Source organism: Chelmon rostratus, chromosome 1 (assembly GCF_017976325.1).
Source record: "Chelmon rostratus isolate fCheRos1 chromosome 1, fCheRos1.pri, whole genome shotgun sequence".
Taxonomy (NCBI): Eukaryota; Metazoa; Chordata; class Actinopteri; order Chaetodontiformes; family Chaetodontidae; genus Chelmon; species Chelmon rostratus.
This window is the reverse complement of record NC_055658.1, coordinates 3,051,921-3,078,546: the sequence shown is the minus strand read 5'-3', so window position 1 is coordinate 3,078,546 and position 26,626 is coordinate 3,051,921. Positions and strand designations below refer to the sequence as shown.

Here is a 26,626-nt window from a genome sequence, read left to right as displayed (position 1 = left end):
CAACCGCCCACTTCGTTCAAAACAGCTCGTCCGGATAAAAATTTCAAAATAAAACCCGGTAGCTACAATAAACTAAGGAAGGTTTTAGTTTAGTTTAGTTAGTGTAGTTTATTTACTTTATTGATCCCAAACTGGAAAATTACTTCTCTGCATTTAACCCATCCATGATTGGAAACACACACACACATGCAACATGCAACATGCAGTGAAACACACAGGAGCAGTGGGCTGCATTCAAGCCCACGGGGAGCATATTGGGGGGTTAAGTGCCTTGCTCAAGGGCACATCAGCCGGCTAATGGAGGGGGAGGGGATACTTTTTACTCGATACTTGTTGATACTTATTTGTTTTTCATCAACAACAATAGTAATAGTTAATAGGAGTCCAGGGAAAATTTCCCCACGGGGACAATAAAAGTATATCTTATCTTATATGCATTTCATTATGTTATCTAATCTTTTCTATTAATATCGAGACAGGTGAAGCTACGTAAATTAATTTCTAATTTTCAAAATTCATTAACTCAGCAACTTTACTCATCTTACTTGGATGAAAGATTACCACACATCAGGATCGAAGAATAACACACAAAGTGTATTTGAATTTCTTTATTTAGAATTTCTATTTAAATACAAAACTAATGTGATAAAAATGCAGAGGCAGGCTTGCTTCCCATGTGGATAACAAACACTCGAACATGTGTTGGTAAAAAAGTTAAAGTTGACACTATCCATGCAATGATAACGTTGTTGCCGATACAGCACTAAAATGTTACTGGCAAGGTAAATGTCACCTTATCTGGGACAAGAGTTCCTTCCAATGTCTGAAAGGGAAGGCACATTCTCCTCAGCACAGAGGACATTCATTTTTAATCACACCAGGTCAGAATCAGTGCTCGGAATTAGAAACAAAAAGTACCTGCATGCATCAGCTGCTCAACAATTACAAAAATAAACTGCATTTTTTTTCTCTGGCCATCCCACATTGTCCCATGTAGGGAGATTTGATGAATTTGTAGAAATTGTCTGCAGAAATTGTTGATTAATAACTATCTTTTGTACATTTATGTATCTCAAGTAATCAATCTGCTTCAAGAACTGGATTAGACAGGGAAACATGTCTCATTATAACTACTAAAGTAGTTAAAGTAAAAAAGGGGCTTGGTATTGACCTGGGACCAAGCACAAGTCCACTTATGGGACATTTTTCAGAGCTTTTCCACCTGATGGTTCTGGTGTGATCTCATGGTTACACATATAGTGTCTTTGCTGAAAGAAACCATCTCCACGATGAGTGAGCAGACTCCATCCACTGACGAAGGCCACGTCATGTGGCTGAATGCTCGAAAACGTCCCGAAGAGAGGATCTTGTGCTGAGATTTTTTTGTGAAGTGATCTTATCTTGTAATTTTTACTTGTTGTATTTTCCAAGAAAGAGCTCTAGTTTGGAATTAATTATAGTTAAAATCAGAATATCTCATTTAAACTCATATTCTTCTGCTTTGACTGTAGACAGATTCCACATATGAGCATGTTCAGCTGGCCTGCTGTTCTCTATGGGTTAAGCCAGCAATGACTTGGAATTAGTTATTAGTTGCAAACACTGTCTCTATTTTCCCCATAATTACTTTAGTACCAAAACACTTATTCATTTCAGGGAAATTCTTGATTAAATTATTAGAAAAATATGCTGGTGTACAATAGAGCATCGCTGGTTTTATATACTGACATTACTGAGGCTGTTGAGTAAAACCCTTTCATCACCTACAGTATATCACAGGAAAGGTGAACAAACCATGACTCTTTTTGGGCTCCGATACACTGTATAGACAACATATCGGCCTAAGCCTAATCTCAACATCATGAGCGTGACTGAGGACAAAGAAGAGAGTGTGTGGGTGGTAGAGAATCGTGATGTGGCCTGGCAGAATGGGAAGTGCAGAGCTGGCTTTTCCCAGTTCTTCTCACAGGGTTTCACTCAGTTTGACGGTCACTGCTTTCACCTCCGAGTACTCGGCCAGGGCGTACTCTCCACTGAGAGCGCAGACACAACACATGAGGCAGGTTAGCGAATGCACAGAGGACAGGAAGCATTTCAGAACATGAAATACGGAGAAACGGTCGTGGTTCTTACAGCTCTCGTCCGTTGCCTGACATCTTATACCCTCCAAAGGGAGTCTGGGCATGTAGGGCGTTATAGCAGTTTATCCTTAACAGAGAGAGAGGGAGATGGAGAGAGAGCAATGGTTTGGTTTTATTTGTCATCAGCTCTTTCATTTGTTAAGCAAACTTACAAAAAGTAGCTACATTCAAATAAATCATTTAAAAATGCTTTAAAACCCAGATACCACTGCTGTTATCCCACAGCTAACACTCCCTGAATTTCACTAGCTGACATATTGTATCCTGTTTGCTAAATCTGTTCACAGTTACAAACAACAGTTTATATCCGTCTGCCCAGTACTGTACAACGTTTTCTTTTGAAAACAGTGAATCCGGACATTGACTCCTTTTTCTCAAGTCTAGTGGGTTTTAAATTTTTAACAAGGGCAACAGTAAATTGAGATATTGGGATAGAGGGCTTGTTTTCAAGTTGGGATATGAAATGGATAAACTGAGAACAATGGAACACGTGGAAAATGCATCTGGCAAAAAAGGCAGGAATTTCATTATGTTGGTGTTATTTAATGGGAGGGGGAGTCAGCCTCTGTGTCTTTCTAATGCACATTAATGGTTGTTATGTGAGTATAGGGGCTTACCAAACAGTGCCAGTCTCCAGGGCTGCAGACACAGACAGAGCTCTGTCCATACTCGTTGTGAAGACTGCTGACACCAGGCCATATTGTGAGCTGTTTGCTCTCTCTATGGCCTTCTGCTGGCTCTTAAAGCTGAATATACACAGCACTGGACCAAAGATCTGAGAGGGCAAAGACAGCAGTAAAGACCAGTCATGTACAGAGAATTGAGTCACACTACAATAAACTTCTTTGGCTTTCGATCCTCTCTGACTACCATTCATAGAAAATAAAAAACATGAATATATAAAATAAACTGGCAAAAGAATAACTGGACCAGTTTTCAAAAATAAACATAAACTGTACAGTTTAACATCTATAGTTTGTGCCAGCTGTGCTTTTTCACAAATGTATTTCCATTATTATTTCCAATATTTAATCACAACATAGGAGAAGACATAACTTGAAATGTGTTCAGTGTCTGAGAACATGGTCAGACATGACAGCAGGAGCTAACTGGACAGCACAGCAGCTAACATAGATGAATGTGGATTTTTAACCTCTACATCGGTTTGAATCTTGGCAGTTTCAGGAGTCACGTTCTCCCTTTTTAACTTTTGCTCATCTTACATTTATGAACTCAGCTCAATCAAGTCTATGGATCATGTATCTTGTCAAAAATAAGGCATGTCAGACTTAATGCACAGCTGTTACTTCAATGTGTCAGATACATATTTAAATGTTTTGGATCGTGATTGGAGCCAAAAACTTGATCGGGACATCTCTAACTTCTAGCAGAGATCTCCAGATAACAAATGTACAGTCTGAATGTTGGGGAAATATGTATGTAAACTGATGCAGAAGAAATTTAGGGTATTTCCTATGGATGGTGTATGGTGGATTTAAAATATTATATTATGGATTTAAATATTCTAATCTGTGTAAGGCTCAATGAAGAGCTAAAACATATAGATTCAGTTTCAATAGTGAACACTAGTTGTCGCTATCCCCATATGGGAATACCAGTCACAGGAAGCACTCTGTGCAGGAGCCGCCCAGCTGGGTGATGTGACAGGTATCTTGGTGAAGACTTTAAGAGTGCTGGCTTAGTCGTGGGACAGTTGTCGGGACTTGACTGTGTGACGCCTAACGGTTGACAGGCCTCCCTTATTTAGTTGATCCCACTGGCTATCTGAACACATTGATCAAACTTGTATCTATACATGAAATCTACTGTGGCGAAGCTTCAGTTTTTTCAAATCAGTGTCCATAACTCTGCAGAAAAGTAACACAAATTTCCCCAAACGGCAACATTTCACTGAAAATGGGGAAATGTGTGACTGTGCTCACATCACTGATAACTGAGAAGGACATGGACATGTTCTTGATGTGGACAGAGTACAGGAGGACACGCAGATGGAAAATTTTGAAATGCGATGTACTTCCCTAAGTTCCCTCCAGCAGCTCCCACTGTCAGAGTTCTCCAGGGGTGTGGGACATGTCATAAGGATGTTCAGTTTATTTGCTTCTACATACTTGTGTCACGTTTTCTCTCTTGACACTGAACAAGAGCAGACTGAAGTCCAAAATAACTGACAGTCACCTCTGTGATGTACTTCAACTCTCCACAACAAGACTATTCAAGGCCCAGCTTCACCGTGACCATCAGGAGGGATATTTAGTGGGGAGTGAATTAAATAGAGATAAGAGAACAAAAGGCTCATTGCCCGAGACTTAGTGCTTTTTCTTTCTCCACGTTGCCCTTGAACAGTTTGGACAGCCTGGCCTGTGTGTGCTTTACGGAGCTGGCAGTGTCATATGCAATGATAAAAATAAAAATGCTCATGTTGAATCACGATTATGAGTTAATATGTTAAATTTTAGGAGTGCTGCTGCCACAGAAGTGAAACTATGTGTCCCATGTTTTCCTCTGTCTTTGGTCCTGTGTGCTCAGCTCCTCACCAGCGTCAGTTGTGCAGCCTGCCTGTCTCACTGCCTGTGGTGTAATTACAGCTCTGTTCCACAGGGTGTCAGGCTTTACTTTCACCCACTGGCATTATCCCTTTTCCTGCCTGTCAGGTACATTTCTAATGAACTGAAACAAGTTGGAACCTCTTCCTTGGCGATGCGCATGTGGTCTTTGACCCCGGAGAAGATGGTGGGTTGAATGAAGAGGCCCTTCTCGCCGACAGCTGCTCCTCCGTACTCCAGCCTGGCTCCCTCCTTCTTACCACTCTCTATCAGGTCCATAATCTTGTCAAACTGCTGTCGGTCAATCTGGAGCCAGGATCAGTCATGGGACATGGGAAGGAGGCAGTTTAATAATACAGGAACAAAACCAGATTTTGGGAAATTCACTTTTTTGATGTCCTGAGCCAAATGATACAGTCAACAGATTAACATTAATTCAGATTAACATCATGTTCATTTCTGGTTCATCCAGCACATAGACTGCAGCAGGGTGTTTAGCTCAGCTTATTTTAAGTGTGTACAAGTTAAACAAACAAAACTCAGCATGTTAATCAGTGAATTTTAGAGTGGTTGGTAGGCTTATTTTGCACCGATGGCAGCTTGGTATTGTGCTCTCCCTCTCTGATTACATTCACCAGGGAGGAACTTTAGAGCATTTTCACCACTTTTCACTCAACCAGAAAGTTCAACAGAGATTCTGGCAGACAGAGAGAGAGAGACAGAGAGTTTTCCTACTTTATTGTTCTCTGTGTTTACATCCCACCCCAGGTTTCGGCAAATGGTGATTAGTTAACTTCCCCAGTGCATAACCATCCAGACTCCTGCTATTTGTTCTTGGGGACTTTAACAGAGCACACCTCAGCCACAAACTGCCAAAATACAGACAGATCCCACCAGAGATTGTCACACCATATTAATTGATGCCTATTGGTCTGTCCCGAGTGCAGCTTTGAGACTTTCTGATCACTGTCTGGTTTGCCGTCTCCCAAATGACAGGCAGAAACTAAAATTTGCTCAGCCTGTGGTTAAAACTGTGAGGAGCAACGAGTCAACGCTGGAATTACCGCCTGCACTTGAATGTTTTTGAGGCTGCCGCCACAGACATGGATGAACTGACGCAGTGACATATTCATTATCATAACTTTCTGCAGTTACAACTACATCAGCGTCCTGTAAACCCTGATGTACAGCTAAACTCAGGAAGCTTCATCAGGCCAAGGTCATGGCCAACAGAGGCGGCGAGAGAATCTTGTAGAACCAGGCCACAAACACACTACACTACACTGCAAAGCTGTAAAACAAGTTTTCAGTCAACAACCCTATGTCAGTGGGGAAGAGCAGGATGTCACCAGCTACAGGAAACCGTCCCCTCACACTGTGGAGAACGTCTGCTGGCCGACGACCCGAATGTGTTTTACTGCAGGTCTGATCCGTCAGCATTCACTGCAGAAGTCCTCCATTCAAATCACAAACTTCCCGACAGACAGGAGGCAGCAGGTGAAGCTGCTCCTCCTCCTCTCCCTCTACACCAATGACTGCACCTCAGGAGACCTGTCTGTTAAGGTCCTGAAGTTCATAGATGACACAATGGTCATCTGCCTCATCCAGGATGGTGATGAGTGTGCAGACAGACAGGAGGCTGAACAGCTGGTCCTGGTGCAGTCAGAACAGCCTGAGGGTGAACACGCTCGGAAACGAACGGTTACAATCAGCAAAGAGTGCAGTTATTGCAGGTTTAAGCACTAATTGTCTGAAGACAACTTATCCTCAGTGGGCAACAGCCAATGATTTGGGCTTGTGACGTAGCCAGCTGGTAGCCAGGTAACGGATATCCGGTGCAAGACCTCTTCTATGCACCGCTCATTGTTGTTTGTTTACAGTCCAATTAGCAACTGGACTTTCAACCTTGTCAACAATTTAACATTTCAGCTCATCTCTCATCAGCTCTTATCTGCATATGAGACTGCGTTTCAGGCAATGCATTCCCCGTCTTTTTACTGTTTCCCTGCATGCAGCCAAAGCCTGCCTAATCATGGTTGGTCAGTACTACTCAGACTACAAATGTCTACAACAATCGCTGCTCCACAATGCTGACTGTGTGCTCTTACCTGTGGCCCATGTGATGTCCGGGGGTCCAGCGGGTCTCCAATCACAATCTTCTTGGCGTTTTCTATGCTGCGACGCACAAACTCTTCATAAATACTTTCCTCCACAAAGACACGTGATGCAGCTGTGCAGCACTGACCCTGGTTATAAAAAGCTCCTTTCTGGGTTTCCTCCACAGCCAGTTGCACTGTAGACACACACACACACACACACACACAGAGAGAGAGAACAAATCTAAAATTTAAGACCCAAACTGATTTAGTGTTAAACAAAATAATTTACTGTTAATGTTCTGGGTATGACATCTTCTGTTATGATTGATGTTATTCTGTCATTTGGTCAAGTGCTGTTGAGACAAAGCTTCCAGCTGCACAGACAGATTAGGTGCATGAACAGCTACCATGGCTAACTGTGGAGGCTATGCTAAAATTTTCCCATCTGGTATTCATGCAAAATGCCATTCTGAATGGCAGCCCACTCTTCTCTTATGAAAAACTAATAATAATATATGTCAAGTGAGCAGTGGCCCCCTGGCCTGAACAAACTGCATGAAGAGAAGTTTACAGAGCCTCTTCTGCTTGGAAAAGCAGCCAACAACCAACATCACACAGACCTTTGAACCTTTTCTGTTTTACTGATAATGCGTGATTTTAAATTGTTTTTATTGTTGCTGATTTTGTGTGGAAAACAGAAAGAGTCCATACGTTTGAAAATGCCATAAAAAAAACCATAAACATAACATAAATTTGTACTTATACCCCATGTGTCATTTCGGGCGCATGTACTTCTGTCCAGCACCTAGTATTTATCATGTTTGGATGTGAAACCAGCTGTGGAAGCCAAATTAAGACTAACGTTTTGCTTTTTCAGGAGAAAATTACACCTTCTCTGCTCCATTATGTATCATCCGTCTGGGATGTTCAGTGCATTTCAGGAGTCAATGGGAAGTTGATGAAGGGTTGTAGTTCACATTTTTGATGCACCCACTTTTCCTTCGCCTACTTTTTTTACACATCCCGTACTTTCAATATGAGAAGAACATCCTGGCAGCATTACATTTACCACAAAACATTTTTGCGACTGCCAAATAGCTGCATTTTAATCTATTTCATGCAAAATTGAGGTTGTTTCTAGTTGTAAATGCTTAGCATATGCCATGAGTCAAATGGCATTATATCATCATATTACACATGAATGGTACAGTAGTGAGTGTAGTGCCTGTTTGTTCTGCTACTGTCAGAAAGCTTCTCAGCATTTTACCACTGAGCCACAGTATTTTTATTTTTTTGGATAGTGTGACAGTCTATGACAGGCATCTCAAACCGGTTCCATAAAGGGCCGCGTGGCTGCAGGTTTTCATTCCAACCCAGGAGGAGCACATCAGGCCAACCAATCAACATCAAGGGATCACTTAGTTATCAGCTGAAGACTGAGATCAGCTGATTAATTGATTCCAGCCTGGTGTGCTCCTCCTTGGTTGGAATGAAAACTTGCAGCCACGCAGCCCTTTATGGAACCGGTTTGAGATGCCTGGTCTATGAGATCCTCTAGTTGTGAGAAGACGGTGAAAGATGAGACTTGACAGACTTCATACTGCAGTATTTCTGAGCAGTAAAGTGATGCAGTGAACTCTCATGAATTCAAAACTGCCTCCCACTAACACCTGAGGCTGCAAAGGTGTGAATACTACTCGGGGATGTTGTGACTCCAGTGCACGGTTGATGCTGCATGACGTGACTCAGACTGAGGGAGACACAGGGAGCATGTTTACTTACAGTCACAGTCAGCAAACACAATGCAGGGGTTCTTCCCTCCCAGCTCCAGAGTCACTCTCTTCAGATTACTTTTGGCTGCTGCTTCTTTGATCAGCTGGCCCACCTGCACACATGACGGTACCCAACAGAAACAGAATGCATCATGGGTAATACTGCATAAACAGAACTCTGTCACATATACTGGACCTAGTAACAGAACAAAAGAGTGTGTGTTCACTTTTTGTCTTGCTTTCACACTAGGTATCTCTTTTTTGTTACAGGAAACCATTCATGCTACTGAAATCACTGGGAATATTTCAATACGACTAATAATAATAATACTAACAGTATAAGAACTGAAACAGTCTTTGCGTTGAAAATAATTTCCTCTGTTAATAATAATCAGGTTTCTTCTGCTTAAATATGTATTCTTGTTACCAGATTTTGACCAACAATTTTAGGAAAGTCCATTTTAATGCTACTTCATTTCATATAATGACATGCAAAACAAGTCTCTGCTCTTTGTGATGCTTCAGAAAGCATTAAGGCTGAGTTTGCATGTCTGCCCCTCACTGATTGGTCAAACACAAACACTGTGGCTGCTTCAATTTGTGCAAAGCTTCATTCACAAAGTGAGGAAGTGTGAGTACTACTAGTATTAATGATAGTCACAACAAGCTGATCCATTTTAATCAGTTCAGTCTGTTTTGTTAGATTAGAGTGGTGTGAATGTACAGCTATGGCAGGTTTATATTTGAATTGATGTTTCTCTCATGTTGTTGTCTAAAACTTCTTTTAGAAATTTCTTCTTTTAGTTTTACTGTTGACTTTCATCACATAGCACAAGCCAAACACTGACTTTATTGTCTTCTATATTTTTTAGAAATAGAAGAACTTGAAGAACTCTCTGTCCCTGCAGCACAGCACCACTAAAATGGATTCTATATCAAATGTATTTGAGAGTATTATTCTTTCATTTATTTGTCAAAATGAAGGTTATGCAGCAGAACTATGTTGCCATAGACTCACATACCTCTGTGGAACCAGTGAAGGCCACTTTGTTGATGTCCATGTGGCTGGCGATGGCAGCTCCTGCTGTGGGACCAAACCCTGGAACGATGTTTACAACTCCAGGAGGGAAGCCTGCCTGAAATGCAACCAAGAGAGGATGTTAATGCAGGGAATCACCAGTGATTTGACGTCCCAGGAACAGCAAAAGACCCCACTGGACCTACCTCAGAGCCTACCTCTTAGCCAACAAAAAAGATTATAGAGAATTAGTATAAAGGAGTCAGTGTAATGTTATGCAGTGTGAAGAACAGTTTAAACATTGTTAACAAAACCACAGTTAAATATGTTTGCCCACAGACTTTTTTCCATGACTAAGACAAGACTATGATGAGACAGTATCAACTACGTAACAAAGACAGTGAGAGAGCGTGTGTGTGTCGGTTATAGACCAACAGATCACACACTTTCTGCAAAGCTGCATTCTTAATCACTCAACATGTGTTTTTCAACAGATAATGAGATATAATCAAATGTAAAATAACTACAATTTTCTTTGACTAAGATAAGACTAAAATGCTCAGACTTTGAGGTCTGGGATGAGGTTAAATAGAATATAAAAAAAATATTAAATTAACAGGGCCATGACGCAGGACTAAGACTAAATTATTAAAAAAAAAAAAGCTGACAAAACTATCACTAATGGAGAAGACAATAAAAAAGCATTAAACAGATATCTGTGTAAGCAAAGACAATTTACAGAAAATATCACTTAACAGTAAATAAAATGACTTGTCTGTCAAAAGGCTTCAAAGAGGTGGAGGTGCATCACTGGTTTGGATCTTTCTGATGGGACTTTCCAGCATTACCAGTGGATTAGATTCGGCTCCTGATATCCTGGACTAAATGTTGTGATTTTGCATCTCTTATCATTTTCTTCTCCTCAGAAGGAAGAGAATCATTCTTGCTTTGAAGACTCATTTTGTTTCATTGTGTTAAATGTTGCAGGAAATGAAAAGAAAGAAAAAGAATCCCATCGGACTAAATGTGCAAGTTTTATGTTCGTACCACTTTTACGGCTGATGTGTTAAAAAAGGAAACGTTCGAAAAGTCTTTGGCCCATATGGAAGGAATGCTGCTGTTGATTTACTTCTGCTGGTGTAGATGAAGCAGATGAAGTCTATTCTTCTGAAGCTGTTAGCATCACAGTGACAGTGAAACCTTGACTCAAATTTAAACATTCCTTAAACTGTGATTATGTCTCGTGAAGGACAAGGACCTCTGGGAGTCCCTGAACCACACTGTGGAAACCACAGTTGAAGTGTTCAGGTCCAGCCTGTCTCCACTGCTGGAAAAACATAATAGAAGCAGAGCAGTCTGATCACATAAGAAGCAGGATTTTCTGTAAGAATACAGGCCTAGACTCTGTTTGAGAAGAGGACTGTGAGAGGTTTAAATTCTAAACGCCTCTCAGCACACAGCTTGGATCAATCCCACTGTACATGTTGAGCCTAACAGCAGACCTCTTTGATGAGCGATCCAATGTGGAGGGCCGTGAGGGGGGTCTGCTCTGCTGGCTTGATGACCACAGTGTTTCCACAGCTCAGGGCCGGCGCTATCTTCCACATGAACATCAGCAGAGGAAAGTTCCACTAGCACAGACAAAAGAACACATGTTAGCTGACTGCTTTCAATCTGTAGCTGCACTGCACACCAGTTAGATCACACTGTCACAGACCAGTGGCCCAGTTAGACCACCATCCAGGTTTAACTGAGACGTAAACTGATGAAGGCTGAGAAGAAGTTAATTATGAAGTCACAGTATATACCATAACATGTCGCTTTGAACTAAAACACATTACACAGGCTAACATGCTACAGAAATTCAGCAGTGCTCAGTAGTGAGGGTAGAAGATGCAGTACGCTTCAAACTTCTGACAAACCGTCCACTTTCTGAAGAACCGTGGAGGCTGCAGCTAACAACTATTCCAACTTTCTGAATCTGACAATCTGACAGTCAGGGCCACGTTATGCAGCAATGTGTCAGGTAAGTGGAGACGTGACAGCTTGCAGGATTTAAACCTAACTTAAAGCTAACTTTTGTCTTTCTTCGCTCATACGCTTCCGTTATGTTTTGCGTGTATGTATAGAGAGCATCACCATCGTTTGATCGAGGAGAGAGAGTCTGAAAGCGTGCGCCATCCATCCTTCTCTCTGGAGAAGCCATTCAGGGTCAGTCAGGGTGAGGAGTTGGACATTTGGAAGAAGCTCGGAGTAGAACCCTCACATTGAAAGAAAGCGCTTGAGGTGATTCAGGTGTCTCGTAGGAACTCCTCCTGGATGCCTTCCTTCACAGGACTTACAGGCATGTTTAACTGGGAGGAGACACCCAGGCAGAGGCAGAACACACTGTAGGGACTGCATGTCCAGTATGGCCTCGCAACATCTTGGGAAGGAAGGCGAGGCTACCATGCTAACCTACTGCCACCACATGGATAATCAGTGGAAAATGGATGGAGGGATTGATGTTATAAGTCTTATTACCACAAACCGGTTGTTGTACAATGAAGCTGTCTTTTGAGGCTCTGAGCCCTCAGCTACCTAAACAAAATGATTTTTTACACCTATCGCATATTTTTTGTACAGAGAGGATAGAAGAGTCCAGCAAATGTTAAATTATTTAAGTTTTTGATGTGAACAGAAGTTTATTTCTGTGACTTAGTTGTAATTATCACTGCACCAGTCTCCAATGGAAATAATATTGATTACGTCAGAGGCACAAACTGGGCCTAATAATCCAAGCACCACACACATCATCAGTACTTCGGTTTTCCCAGTTAGCTCACAGCGAAATCCACTTTATCACTTGGATGTTGTTCTGGGGAGAATACACAAGAAAATAAAATGAGCTCTAAATCATCCGGACTGGAGATGATTCAAAGTAAACAAATACAGAACAACAGCTCATTTATTTTCCAGTTGCTCGTTTCCATGTTGGAAACCAATGGACAAATAATTGGGCACTCAAACCCAAATTAGACAGCAAGACATGTGAGCGCTGCATGCTTATTGTTTATGCATTGTTAACTTTTACAACACTTTGGAAACACTCAGCGCCATTAAGGGATCTTGGGATCACAAGCCGGGAGAAAGGTTTCCTGTTTTCCCCTGACAATGACTCATGCTGTGTGTGTGCCAGGAGTACTTTCAGTAATTACACAACGTCCTTCAGTATAAATTTCACTTTTTGATATAATCTCCCATGTCAAACAACAGCCGTTTTGTTCCCTTGTTGCCAAAGCAACATTAGAGGTTATAGGCTTATGCTCAAAGATAAAAACTGAATGACTGTATTCTGTCATGATGTCGAAATTACTCTCATGTTTCTGTCTGGATCAATGACAAAGTGCAACACAATCTGGTGAAGCACCAAACATCGCCCCACCCTAAATCTGATGAAGTTATTATCAAAAGAAAAAAATACATATATTCCAATGTGTGAAAACAAATCCAACGCAGCACAGGGTTGGAGCTGCGTGTTCCTGTAAGAATGACCCTAAAGGGATTAACAGAGAAGAGCTCTTGTTTAGGGAGAGCAGAGATTAAGATAAGGTTTCCAGTGCATTTACCAGGGTTTCATTTCATCCTCACATCCACACAGTGCTTGTAAATTGAGTACAGTTGCTGACTAGCACTAAACATTTACGATCATTGCTTTCCTGCAAAGTTCAGTTTTCAGTGGTTCCAATTAAGCCTGAATATAGTTTCAAGGAAGCCAGAGATGTTAGCAGTGTGCCGGAAGTGATAGCGCCAGTCACTTAAAGACTGTAACCTGCTTGAGTTTAATTTTGGGAACTGCACCTGTGCCCATGCAGAGTCAGATGAGAAGACTGATATCTATTTCATCCCTGTGTGTCCAGTATATTGATGAATCAATAGAGCTGGTCAAGGCACAGCAAAGCAGCCTCGTTGCTAATTTTTCCCAGTGGCCAACTGTGGTACTGCAACACCAAAATCCTGTGTAACCACGAAAGCATTTTTCACAGACACCTGCCAGGGTCAGTCATGATTAAATATAATGATGATACATAGTCAGCTGATGCACTGTGCCGAGCTGGAGCAAATCATGAAGACACTGACTTTAGTCTGGCAAATGCAGTAGAACTGTGCAAGGAATGTATGGTATTCAGTTAGAATGAAACAATGGCCCAGTATAAAGATAGATCTGGAATTGCAAATTCAATACAGCCATCACAACACCTCTCTGGCTAAGGTTTGGTTAGGTTTAGGCAAATAAAATGAAATGTTTGGCCTTAGTAAGTGATCAGAGACACGGTTAGGATCAAACAATGCTGTTGACAGTAAACAGCTGTCTCCAAAGTCACACACTTTCATGACTCATCCATCCCTACAAGGTTTTGTGGCACTACACAACATAAAACTAAGAAGAGTGCACTCGGTAGGGTGCAGATCTCCATCAGGTGTGACAGCATGTGGGTGAGGAACAGGGAGTGCGAGGCATGCTGTGTGTCCAGCGTGCGTGCATGAGGGTGGTGTGATGAACAGCACGCAGGTTCCAAAACACCAACAATGCAAAATGTCAGTTTCAAAGTGAAAATGGCAACAAAAGAATCCTCCAACACTCACGTGACCACCACGTGTGAGGAGAAACAAGATTCCAAACTGAAGCAGCTGTCGATCAGTTGAGCCGTCAGTAAAAAAGGGTTTTTCAAAAAATGTGAATCACTGCAACAATGAGAGGTCCTTGAGCGTATAGTCACAAATGTGCAAATAAAGTATTAGACTGCTGGGTCCAGCAGCATGCGACACTAGCTGTGGACAGATACTCATAGGTATGCACACACACACACACACACACAGAAAACCAAACGCAACCAAATAAGTACATGTTGTCACTGAACCCAGCTGTTCAAACCACATGTCTAGATATGTTAAACAAACAAAAACTATAAAAACAAGCAAATACGACACTTATGGAGTTATTGTTTTTTCATGTTTGACAGATCCATGGCTGTATTAAGCAATGCATAATAAATCCAAACATGATGCTCCAGCCATCCCAGCTGCACACCCAGTGCAGTTGCCCAAAAAGTTTCAAATTCATATTTTGATGATTTCGAGAGAATACATGGCAATGGGAATAGTTCTCCATACTTTTCAAACTGTTTCTTTTGGAATGGGTGTGTATGGCAAAAGAATTTCTGGGTCCTGGGGAGTCATGTGACCAAGACTGTACCAAAAGTGTCACATAATCCAGCTCTGCCCCCAAGGGCTTGGATCTATCTCTGTACTGATCCAAGGAGATGAAAGTGATATTCTCTGACTCTGGAGAATACAGCAAACAAGCTTAACGTTTTTCCCTAAATATCAGAGCATACCTGTGCCTTTAACTCTCTGATGCCACACTTAAAACACACTCATGTTGATTATTATCCATATGTAGATTACAGTCAGATTACAGCAGAGCCTCACAGTACACAGACTCCATGACAGTGTGTGGAACTCTATACCCTCAAGTTATAAAGAAGATATTGTGTAATGTTCACATTTTTTATATGCTTATTTAGAACAGATTGTATTACACAGAATGTTCACACATCCTGAAGCACCTTTCACTGGATCCTCTCTCACACACACACACACACACACACACACACACACACACTGTAACAGCACATAAACAACACTGTTATGTGTTGTTTCATTTTATTTAAGCAGCCCAGTTTGTATGTGTGTTCAATTTTCGCAGAAGTCCTTTTCACACCAAGCCAAAGTAATACGAACAGTAATATGAATTCCTATTCCTAGCAACATTATTGCTCATAAATTCAAACCAGATCCCCTCTGGACTTACTGGAATGATGGCTCCACACACGCCAACAGGCTCGTGTTTGGTTAAACACATGAAGCTTTCATCTGTAAAAAAAAACAGAAACAGCACAATCAGCTGGATCCACCACTGTACTACACACACACACACACACACACACACACACACACACACACACACACACACACACAAAATGAACCTGGAGAAATTTCTGAAATGTATTCAAGGTCAGGACTGAACTTTGGGGATCAATATATTACTGTTTCACAGGTTTATAACTTGTATTGCAGGTCTGAAACAACACAGTTATATTACTATTATTACTAACAAACATAAATTCATCATCAATTCTAACGCACACTTGGTTTGACCTAAAACTCTCATGTGAAAATGCCAAAAAGTAAAAATGTACACAGCTGGTGACAAGATGGCGACATTTTGCTTTCCATGATGTGATGATTTTTTTGAACAACTGGCAGAGGCTGTCAGTTTGAGGTCTGATCACTATGTTTTAAGTCCGCTGTTGTATATGAGTGGTAACTCCATTCTGTTCCTGTCATTCACTTTTATTTGACTACTTTCTGAGACCTCAGCCTGTTCTGATGACTCACTTAATAAGATGTAGGCAGGTAGGTGGAGAAAGACAAAGGCCAACTAATGCTGTGGCCTGTTCAGGTCATCAGATTTTAATAGTCAAACAGACATGACAGCTGGGCTAACTTTGATTTCAAGTTAATTTCTCACATGCAAATTCAGACTGGTGAGAAAATATCTTTCATGTGGTTTAAATAGTAACTCAATACCAGGCTGACAGCAGTGCTTCACTCTCCTCTCTGGATCAGCGCTTCTGTTTCACCTCTGAACAGCAGAGGGAAAAGCTGGAGAAAAGGCTTTCTGGCAGATTGGGTCAAACAGAGAAGTGTCACCCAGCAGACTGGGGTTCATATCCTGTGTGAAGCCCAAGTTAGTGTTGACTTACTATTTTTAGACTTAGCTGACGTATTATTTTCACATTTTGGTTAGGTTTAGGAAAAAAAACTGCTTGGTTTGGTTAAGAAAAGACCATGGTCTATGTTAAAATAGACCCTTTCACATTAACCATGCACTAGAATGGCTTCCTGAAGCCAAACCTCTCCTGTGTGCCCTCTGAACACAGCCGGGATCACTGATGGCCGTGGTTGGGTGTGGTCAGAAGTGTGCTCTGTTGAACCTGTAATCACACCCAACACTGACGTCACACAGTCCTGGAGCACGGTTGCACATCACTGCAGCAAGGTGAGAAGTTAGGCCCCTCGAGGGCAACAAAAAGTCGATTTTCAGGAGGTGTGTCAGTGTTTTAGAGACTAAAAGCCCCTAAAACACTGCACGCTTATTCAAGTGACAAAGCCCTCTAGCGGCCAGAGGAATTGTTGTGGGACCAAATAATGAAGTCATGTGACTTCACAAAGTCAGCATATGTTGGCGTGGGTGGGTGGGTCAACAAAACATTAACACGGGAATCTGGCCCTCTCTTCCTATTTCCAAACATCTTTGGACCATTGTCCCTGAACCGTAACCAAGTGTGCGTTACTGTAACCATGGTCACAAAGGTACCTTGCCTTGAGTAGTAATTTCAACCCAAACCAAGCTGTTTAGCGTTGGCACATCATAAACCAGATGTATTTTTCAGCCCGACGGCGAGATCAACATTCTGTGTGCATCAGATAAGTTGTACTGTCACTGTAGCAGACAAGCCTGGCCTCCCAGTCTACACCCTGACCTTCTCTAGTTTCCCGTGTGACTGATCATAGACTGGGAGACTCCTCCACGACAGGACTCACCTCCAGCTGCCTTTATCTATGAGTCACTGGGTGAGTCCACGTTCAATTGCAGCTTACTGAAGGTTCCAGTCACTCAACGGGGAAGTCAGCGGGGAACGTCCTTGTACAAAAGTGTCAGGGGGAGCTGCTATCAGCGTGTAACACAAGAATCAGAGGGGCAGCCTCAGGCCTGCTCTGGCCCTGCTGTGCTAACACTCTTCAGCCCAAACTGTCAGACACTGATATTCTCTGGCAAAATTAACTTCAGGTTCAGGAAATTAGAGGCAGTGCTCATCTGAAGGTAGGAATACCCCCCCTGTGCTGATGGAGGTACAGACTAAGCTTTTTCTGAATTTAAATAGGTGGAGGTGGAAGTATTGAGATTAAAGTAGCTTTACCACCCTGTCAAAGTGGTGTGGTTGTTCAAAGACTCAAAAGTAAAAGAATTCATCAGGTGACAGAACGGAATCTGTCATTTGACCGACTTTATTGGACTGACTTTGTTATACATTCTACATTTACATGCTGTATATCCACAGTTTATATGTGAATAAATTTGAATTTGCTTGTGCTAGAAAATGTGTTTGTTTTTGTCGAATCAGGCATTTTGGCTTTGTATAAGAATGAGAACACAAAAGGTCGTCACTGGTTCATTCAGGTCCAAGCTGTCTTTAAAAAAGAAACATTTTTACTTGGATCAAAACTTAGATAAACAAGTCTGACTGTCTTAGATGGTCTGATTTCCTTCTGCCAAATCTTACGTTACTTATCTACGATGTCTGTTAGACAGATGTTTGAGAGGGGAGGGCACGGCATTAAAGACTGTGGAGAAAGTCAAAGTGGGTAGCGAAGCTCAATTAATTGGTAAAAGAAAGATTACTGACCATGAACACACAAAAACTCATGTTAGCAGAAACAGAAATACCAACTTTTACCTCTGCACACTCGAGCCATACAGCCATGACTATTGTTCACACACACAATAACAACTCATACCCACCAGCTGCGGACTTTAGCTGTGTGTAAGTTTTCTGATTTACTTTTTGCTGTTTTAACGATTGTTACGTTGGTTTATTGGCAGTTTGATGTCACCAGCACTCCTGTATCTTTGCTCTCTTAACAAGTCTTGGACTATCATCTTTTGACATTTTCTAGTTGGTGTAATTTAACGTAAAATAAACCAAACTACTGTAAATTAAACTCTTGGTTTGTTATTCCTGATAACGGTGTGGCTGATTTTTGAGGGTGGATTGACCTGGTAAGGTCAGCTAGACTGACGAGCTTATGAGAAAATTGAAAAAGAAAGCACCCGAACCACTTGTTATGTCTGCAGTACTGGTGACTCAGCCACTCTCAGCATGGCAAATACTGTGTCATAAGAACATTTCGCCTTCCAGTAAGAGGAACGAGTAAAATGAAAAGTGAAATCTCTACCTGGTGATGTGTAGCAGGTCAGAAACTGTCTCAGTCTACTAACTGGGTTGAGAAAACAGCGCTGAGTGGACATTCAGTGTAACATTTGACTGCATCTGTAGGCTCTTATTTTGAAGTTAGAAGGGAGAGTAATGGTCAGGCTGTCTTTGTCTATACTGTTGTAGTAGGCATTAAGTGGTGGAAACAAGGCATGTGCGTTTGGTTGTTTTCTTATTTTTCAAATGCAATGCACTAGTCAGCACATAGTCAGTAAATTTAGAATAAAGGAGAAGGTTTTAGCCATTATTGAAGTTTCCACTGCACAACAGTGATCAGTCTATCCCGACTTATCAGGAAAAAATGGTTCCTCTGGCTTCATCTACATCCAATGAAACTACAGTATCAGTCTGTAAAACCAGTCTGCCGCTAAAGCTTGTTTGTAAAATTCGAACTTGTCTGCAGCTACAGTGTGTATGTAGGTTACAATCGTGTAGTTTTCATATCAAACTACAGCTCAGCTATGCGTGTCATCCTGATGACTGGTAGTGAGGCTGCTCCAGCATAAAAATGGGGATTACTGGCTGAGTGGCTGCCGGCTTGGCGAGGCATTGAGCTAACAATGATTGCTAATCCTCTCGGACTGTTGCACCTCACTGATTACTATCTGAGCCTCTTCCTCTTCCTTTTGTCCCGCCGTGCCTTTGGTCTCTCACCACTCTATTGGCATCTAATCGAGAGGAAAAGGCGAGTGTGTTTTGTCTATCTGCTGTCCTGCAGAGGCAGAGGAGACGTAAAGTAGGATCTGACAAGAGGAGGAAGTATTAAGAGGCTGGAGAGATACCACCCAGGGCTGAGGACAATCCTGGGCCAGGCCAAGTCACTTGCTCTGTAGTAATTAACTTGTTTCCCAATGGATAGTCATACATTTGAGAGCATTAAATAATAATTTGTGTTAATTACGAATAAATAACAAAAATGAATAAATCAACTGACACAACTGAATCAACTGAGTAATAATTGTCGCCACAATGTCAAAACATCGCTGCTGACACTCTCTGATACTCCCCCCCACTGACTGGATTTACTGTAAACTTCAGTTGCTGTTGTTACATTGAGAAAAATATTATTTTTTTGTTATGGCAGGAATTAAATACTTCAGCAGTACAAGTTACTAATTTTTGTGCATTGGTTATTAATCTGAGAACACAAATGACAAATTCATGCTCTCACATTACCGTCAAATTAGTGTTACAGCTGTAAAAATAATCTCCTGACATTCACTGGGCTCTGTATTTGTGCAGAATCTGGTTTGCACTGCGAATTAAGCTGTGACACGGTCGTTGGGCAGGACACTTGTGCACTCTAGAAACTATCCTGAGTGCACTACAAAACAACCGTGTGCATTACAAACTAGCTCATGCGCCTGTCATCGTGGCCTTGTGGCTGCGTTATTCACTCGTATGTCTCACGTCCGCCTAACGGAGCAGATGTTTCAAACTATAAAGCTGTTTAAACAGGCCACATGATCACATTTATCCAGCTCAGTTTCATTCATGATTTACATTTACATAACTGTGACCCAGTTTTTTTTACAGTGACAAATCACCTTTCTAGAGGGTTGCCAAGTCATTAGGTACAGCTGGCTAAAACTAATGCAGTCTAATACAACAGTCCTGCAGCAAATCCTCCATTGATGAAAGTTAAAATGTTCAGTTTGGGAGAGCAGTTAAATCAACTGTATGGTCATTTTGGAGGATGGGGGTTGTGATGCTGTTGAACTGTACTGCATAATGCAGAAAAGTGTTTCTGTTATTTAGTCTCACTGATACAAATGGGGTTGTAAAACAACAGAAACGCCTGTCAGACTAACACAATACAGTTCAACAGCACCGAATTTTCCTTCCACTCCATTGATCCAAATCTTATTATACCGTGCAGGATCTCAGCAATTTTATTATATTTTTTGATTTGTTGAATGCCTGACATTCAGTAGAAGATGACGCACATACTCACCTACATGTAGACTCTTTCCGTGGATCTTGTCGGCCCAGCCTGCATAGTAGCGAAGGGTTTTGATGCTGCCGTCCAGGTCAATGAAGAAGGACTGCAGGAAGGGCTTCCCTGTGTCCAGAGTCTCCATGGTCTAAAGAGTTCGGAAAACTAGCATCACTCCTCAATACATTGTCTTCACTTTCTTTGCATGTTTAGCTGAAATCTTGGCAAAGCAATAACTGCTCCAAAGAAATGTGATTTGTCACATTAACTTTAAATTATTCCTATAAGTAATAATAATACTGTGTTCATGTTCAAGTGGATGGATGGGATGTTTGCGAGTGATCTCTACGGATGAGGCAGTGTATACTTTGAGCCCCACACCACAGGATATCTTGAACTTCTATGACTTGTGAGTGATTCAACTAAAGAGTGATTTTACCTCTTCATATTGTTTAATTTGAATAATTCTTAGGGGCCTGAAGAGGCAAAAAATAAGAAAATAAAAATATTCTGTACTTTACAAGAAATAGCCAAATATCACAGAAATATGTGAAAAAATAAAAAGAATTGAGTTTTTATATTTTTACATTGGAAACCATTGTTGGAAACAAACCTCCAGGCTTATCAAACGTATTTGAAAGACAAACTCTGGAAACATCCATCACAGTTTACAGGCCAACTTCCTGTCGACTGTGCTTACTGTAGTTGAACATGCAGTTTTCTGGTGCAACAAGGGATCATTAGCAACATTTCACTCAGCTTCAGGATGACCTCTAAATTAAGAGATCATGTGGACAAACTGCTGCCTTGCTTCCAAACTATTATTTATACCTGCTTCCATCCTGTGATTGCTCAGACTTCATTGCAGTGATTTGTTACAGATCTTAGTAATTACTTTTGCAAATGCAGTGTTATCATCAATGATCCTTAAATAAATACCTATACTCGCTGCTACCTTCGAGGCCTCTTCCTGAATAGTGCAGGTTGCTGATGAATTTATTGTTGGCCATCTACAAACTGTTTTATTTCTCTGTTATACAATATACCAGGAATTTAATATGATGTTATACTTGCTGGTTCCAGATAGAATAATAATAATTACTATAATAAAGGTGAATTAATGTAGTGCCTAACTAAGGCTGAAATAGCTGGGGCTGAAATAGCTGGCAAAGTAGTTTGTATGTGGATCCAAGGGTGGTGCAGTGGGATGTCAGCCACAGCGGTCGACTGCAATGTACAGTGTCTTAACAAATACATGGCAGTAAGTCAAGCGTGTAAAACTCAGTTTATAATTGATTATGTTAAGGATTAATAATGATTATATTTGAGTGTGTCAGACATGATGTATACTGTATTGTGTAACCCACTACTGTCCAACATCTACACCATGTTGACTGGAGTTACTTCTATTTTACTGTAAAAGGAAAAATACGATGAAGCGAGGCTGTGCAGCTCTCACAGATTCTGAAACCACTGTACCACTTTACTGTACATTTAAATGGTCTGAGTCTGGTCCTTATTTCCCCAAACATAGCTAGGAGTTTAGTGTAATTAGCCATACCCTCCACACTACCACTCCAGAGCATGTTTGCAATTAGCAGTCACATGCAATCTGGTATTATTACTTCACTCACATCTGTAAGGGTTCATTTACAGATCTAAGTCTTAATGCAAGCTGGCAGCTAAACAGAGTGGAAAGGCACAGCTACAGGGATTTCATTCCAAACAATATCTGAAAGAGGGGGAAAGTAACATCCAGCAATCATTACCAAGAGACAAAGAGAGACTGGGGTGGGGTCACAGTGTCATGATGTCATGCAATAATATAGGCCAATCCCTGATATGAATAAGTCAATATCATGACAGCATATGGACATTTTTCAGCTGCAGGAAAAAACTTGAGTTTGTGGCTTATGAAACAGCGCTTGCTCCTATAATTAAGATCTATTGTTATGAATAATATCTGAACCTCCAGCAACTCTAGAAAAATGCAGTCAATGCTAACAAGGCTTGTTATTGCCATTCAGTTGAAACTTTACGGCATGAATTAGTTATGCACTGCAGGGACTGGTCATTAAGGGAATGTCGAACTGCCCAGTGTTTTAAAAAAATCTGATGGGCAAAGAAAAGATTCAGCAGAAATGAAAAAAAATAGCAGTGGTAGAAAATAACTTAAGTAATATCTCTACTTCAGTACAGTACAGCTCAGTCCAGAGGGAAATATTGTACTTTTTACTCCATTATATTTATCCAACAGCTATCGTTGCTTAACACTTTTAAAAAATCTACAATGACCATAAAATATGATGCATTGATGTACAGTAAATGAACTAGCCAACAGTTTACACAGACCCATCTCCACCTAGAGCAGATGCAGCATTTAAATGCTGAGTGTAGCAGTAATAATGAAATAAGATCATATAGAATATATCTCTGACAGGGCTGCAGAACGTGCAATCATACTTTTGATTGTAATGCTTCCTGCTTTAACAGCAGGCTAATGTGTTGTCACTATGCCTGTGACCAATTAACATCCTTCTTGTCACCTTGTTTTCTATCAGGTAGTGCTGCTACATTGCATGAAATTCTGGAAAGAATAAATATTTAGTTTGAAGCAAACTCCATCGCTCTCGTGCGACTGAAGCTCCACAGTTAAGATATCTTTAATTTATTTAATGAATTGATTAACTTGAATTGCTTTCTAGATCATTTAGCTCAACATCAGGATGATATAATTAGCAGCGCATGGTTTAAAATTCCATTTTAAAATTCATCTGTAACTCTTGAACTGTGTACGTCCATCACAATCCCAGTGAACTAACAAGGCAACACCCATCCTGGTATTTAAATCAAACTAAGTGGAAATGAATCGTGGATCGTTTGTGCGCCCAGTTCCGATAAGTCACGTTGTTCCACAGCGCCTGTCTGCAGAAAACCGTGAACCTGCTGTAGCCTAGTGCGTGTGGCATAAAGAAAGCCCTGAGACTGAGCCCACCGCCAGCAGGAGCCGGTCCCTCTCCATCAAGTCAGCCAGTTTGTGCAGCAGCCTTCCGCGGCTGGACGCGTCCATCCTCCGCCACGGAGCGCCTCTCTGCCCGGCCGCCTGGGCTGCCTCCACCGCCCTGTCCACATCTTCCTACACAGAAAAACCAAGCAGAATGAAAGCGGACTGACGTCTCCCGTATAATCACCACACTATGTGACAAACACATTTTGACTGAAAAAAAAGTCAGAATCAATCAAGCGAGCTGTGCTCACCCGCAAAAAGTACCGCATGTACCGGCAGCATGACTTCATCTGCAAGTTTCATGGCCGGATTCCAGTTCGTCCTTATATTAGCAGAAGTAGGCTAGTAAAAGTGGCCTAATAATAGCTCATTTATAGTACAAATATTTCGGTTCCAACGCTACCTTTCTCAAAAACGCCCCGGTTGCGTGCGCAAAACAATATGACAAGAAGTAGTTTGAATAGAATTCGCAAGGATATTTTGTCGATGTAAAATACAATTTTGTTGACCGAATTTGGTAAAAAGTCTTAATCTATTTGATTAGTTTTTTATGTCAGGCTGTATTCCATAAATATTCTTACTGACAGACACAAAAACCTTACATTAGCAGATATTTCAATAAGGTTTGGCAGAAAATGTCCTATGGAAATAGATCCAAAGCAGTTAAACAGCAAATAATTGTTCAGTGGTACAATATGCATACACACTAAGTTGAATCTATAATTAATACCGTCTAATAAACTAGTGCCAGCAGATCTGCAATTGATGCCTCCTTACCTTGTCTGCTTCTTCCACATCACAGATTTTGACACCTGTTGCTGGGTTGAAGGTTGGAAATGTCCTTCCTCTGCTGGATGTCAGCCATTCGTTGCCGATAAAAATCTGTGGAAAGGTTTTTTAGTGGCTTAAATGTGTTAAAAACACAATGAATGAATGCTTTGGCCGTCTTGACGCTTACAAGCCCGACCTGCAGCAGCTGAACTTGGTTTCTGTGTGAGGCCCCTTACCTTGGTGTGTCTGACATCCTGGACTTTGACAGGCTGAGGAAAAGGCAAATCTGGGATCTCTTTGGCTACTCCGTTCTCTGTTGTTCCGTTCTGGGCCATTCTAGGTCAGCAGTACAGTCCAGGGCCAGTCTGTATGCTCCGTCTACTTAACAGTGTCAGCCCATCCACTGGCTTTTTATAAGACTGTGGAGTTCCACCCACCTCACACAACAGTTGAAGAGGACCCAACTCCGCCCCTGTCAGTAGTCAAGGGCCCTTGTATAAGATTATTCTTGTTCTTGTGGCATCTTGTAAACATCCTGCAACATTTATTACGAATGTATGTGATTAATGTGGAAGATGGTGGCCATGTGGCACGCCTAGGGTTATCTGCTGTTACCTTCCTACTGTATAAAAAGTAAGCAAGGGTGTGAGGCAGCAGCTACCATTACTAGCCACGATGCAGAGTAAATTTAGTGCATTGTTACTTTACTTCTAACTGATGATGCATTCACAAGCTGCGTGTGTGTGTGTGTATGTGTGTTTGACTTTTCAAAGAGCAAAGGGAGAGTCACAAGTAAAATTTCACAACTGAATTATTTGTCTGTGTCCTTCAGTCCAGGCAGTGAAAGTAATGAGACTGAATTCATTCTGCTGCACAATATTTACATCGCAACACAGCAGCTTTGATCTGCTTCTGTCGGCCTATTTGGACCGACTGCAGGCTGTTCGTCAACCGTGCAAAGGTGTTATGAGTTGTGATGTTCCTCGCAAAGTTGGTTTTTGCACCTGGGCCTGGTGAAGTTGAATGGAGTTGAATACATGCAAACAAATGCTTTTGTTCCTGGGGACAAAGCTGCTTGCTTGCTCCGGACTTGCACTCACACACAGCCTGCTATTGTTTCCCCTTCATCGCTTCTTGTCACTCTTTATGTCAAAGTTTAATTAGGACAACGAGCTTTCGCAGGCTCATTTCTCACTTCAGCAACTTTCTAACACTTCATAATGAGAGAGAGGGACTCAAAGGGATTGACCGAAAGGAGGGAGAGACTCAGAGAGAGGGAAAGAGAGAGAGGGGATAAGATGTGTGTGTGTGATTGGGTGTGTGTGTGTGGGGGGGGCCCTGGCAGGATAAGTCAGGGGAAATAATATGAAATGCAAAGCATGGGCCCAGACCCATGCAAATAAGCAGGAACCTGCTCTGGAAGGGATGAGTTGATTGCTCGAACAGTTTGAGGGATTAACTGCAAGTGAGAAATCAACACTGCCACCATAAATGTTCGCTATACGGGTGTATCTATTAGAACAAATGTGCCACTGTAGTTTTTATCAGATGTTACACAAACAGGAGGAAATAGTGCATTCGTTGAGGGCTATTTCCAGCAGCAGATTAATCCACATTTGGTGTTCCAGTGAGCGTTTCAGGCAGCAGGATGCTGTATGTGAGAATGAGTCAAAATAAACTACAGTGTGTGTGTTCATGATAATGAAAGGACAAGTCAACCAGTGCAACAGCGCAGCTCGCTAATGTGTTTTTTTAATAGTTCAGACAATAGTGGAGCTCTGTGGCACAGAGATATAAGGTATGTCGGGTTCAAGATACACACACAACACTTATTAGTATGATTATTGTTGGTTTGGTTCTGCGTGTGTGATTTGAAGACGAGTATAGAATATAAGAAGATGTATCCTTTAATGTTGGACTAATACTGCATCTTTGTTTCACACCCCTGTTTTGGGAAAGGAAACTGTTTCCAATGTTTTCGACAGCATTTTAACACATTTACACATTATTTTACCATATTTACATTATCTACATCACATAACAGCACCACAGTCAAAATCTGTGCTGTAGCGCTGTTTCATAACAAAATGAAACTGTCCACGGGAATTTGAACTGTACATAATTTCAAACACTTTCATTTAAGATGCTTCTTTTCATTGACATTGGCAAAATTTTCAAGGAAATGACCACTGCATTCTCTGTTTGATGACTAAGTTA

The 26,626-nt window shown here is 41.4% G+C and overlaps 1 protein-coding gene across 1 annotated transcript; it reads right to left on the bottom strand.

The window, feature by feature from the left end:
* Positions 1-593: 593 nt before the first annotated feature.
* aldh1a3 (aldehyde dehydrogenase 1 family, member A3) lies at positions 594-24,785 on the bottom strand. Its single transcript, XM_041934400.1, has 13 exons — positions 24,646-24,785; positions 24,416-24,520; positions 23,627-23,767; positions 20,650-20,779; positions 15,449-15,510; positions 11,097-11,225; positions 9,599-9,712; positions 8,587-8,689; positions 6,814-6,998; positions 4,847-5,011; positions 2,759-2,916; positions 2,134-2,208; positions 594-2,033 (listed from the first exon to the last, which is right to left on the bottom strand). Exons 1-13 carry the CDS (start codon positions 24,742-24,744, stop codon positions 1,964-1,966), a joined length of 1,536 nt encoding a protein of 511 aa, XP_041790334.1. The 5' UTR covers positions 24,745-24,785; the 3' UTR covers positions 594-1,963.
* Between the last annotated feature and the right edge of the window lie 1,841 nt (positions 24,786-26,626).

Bases quoted from the DNA above. Each gene is read 5' to 3' on its own strand.
- aldh1a3 (XM_041934400.1), bottom strand. From the start codon at position 24,744: ATGGCCCAGAACGGAACAACAGAGAACGGAGTAGCCAAAGAGATCCCA. The intron at 20,780-23,626 runs GTGGGCTCAGTC...CGAACTCTTTAG, and splicing joins GGGACCGGCTCCTGCTGGCG to ACCATGGAGACTCTGGACAC. The intron at 2,209-2,758 runs GTAAGCCCCTAT...CTCTCTGTTAAG, and splicing joins CTGGAGACTGGCACTGTTTG to GATAAACTGCTATAACGCCC.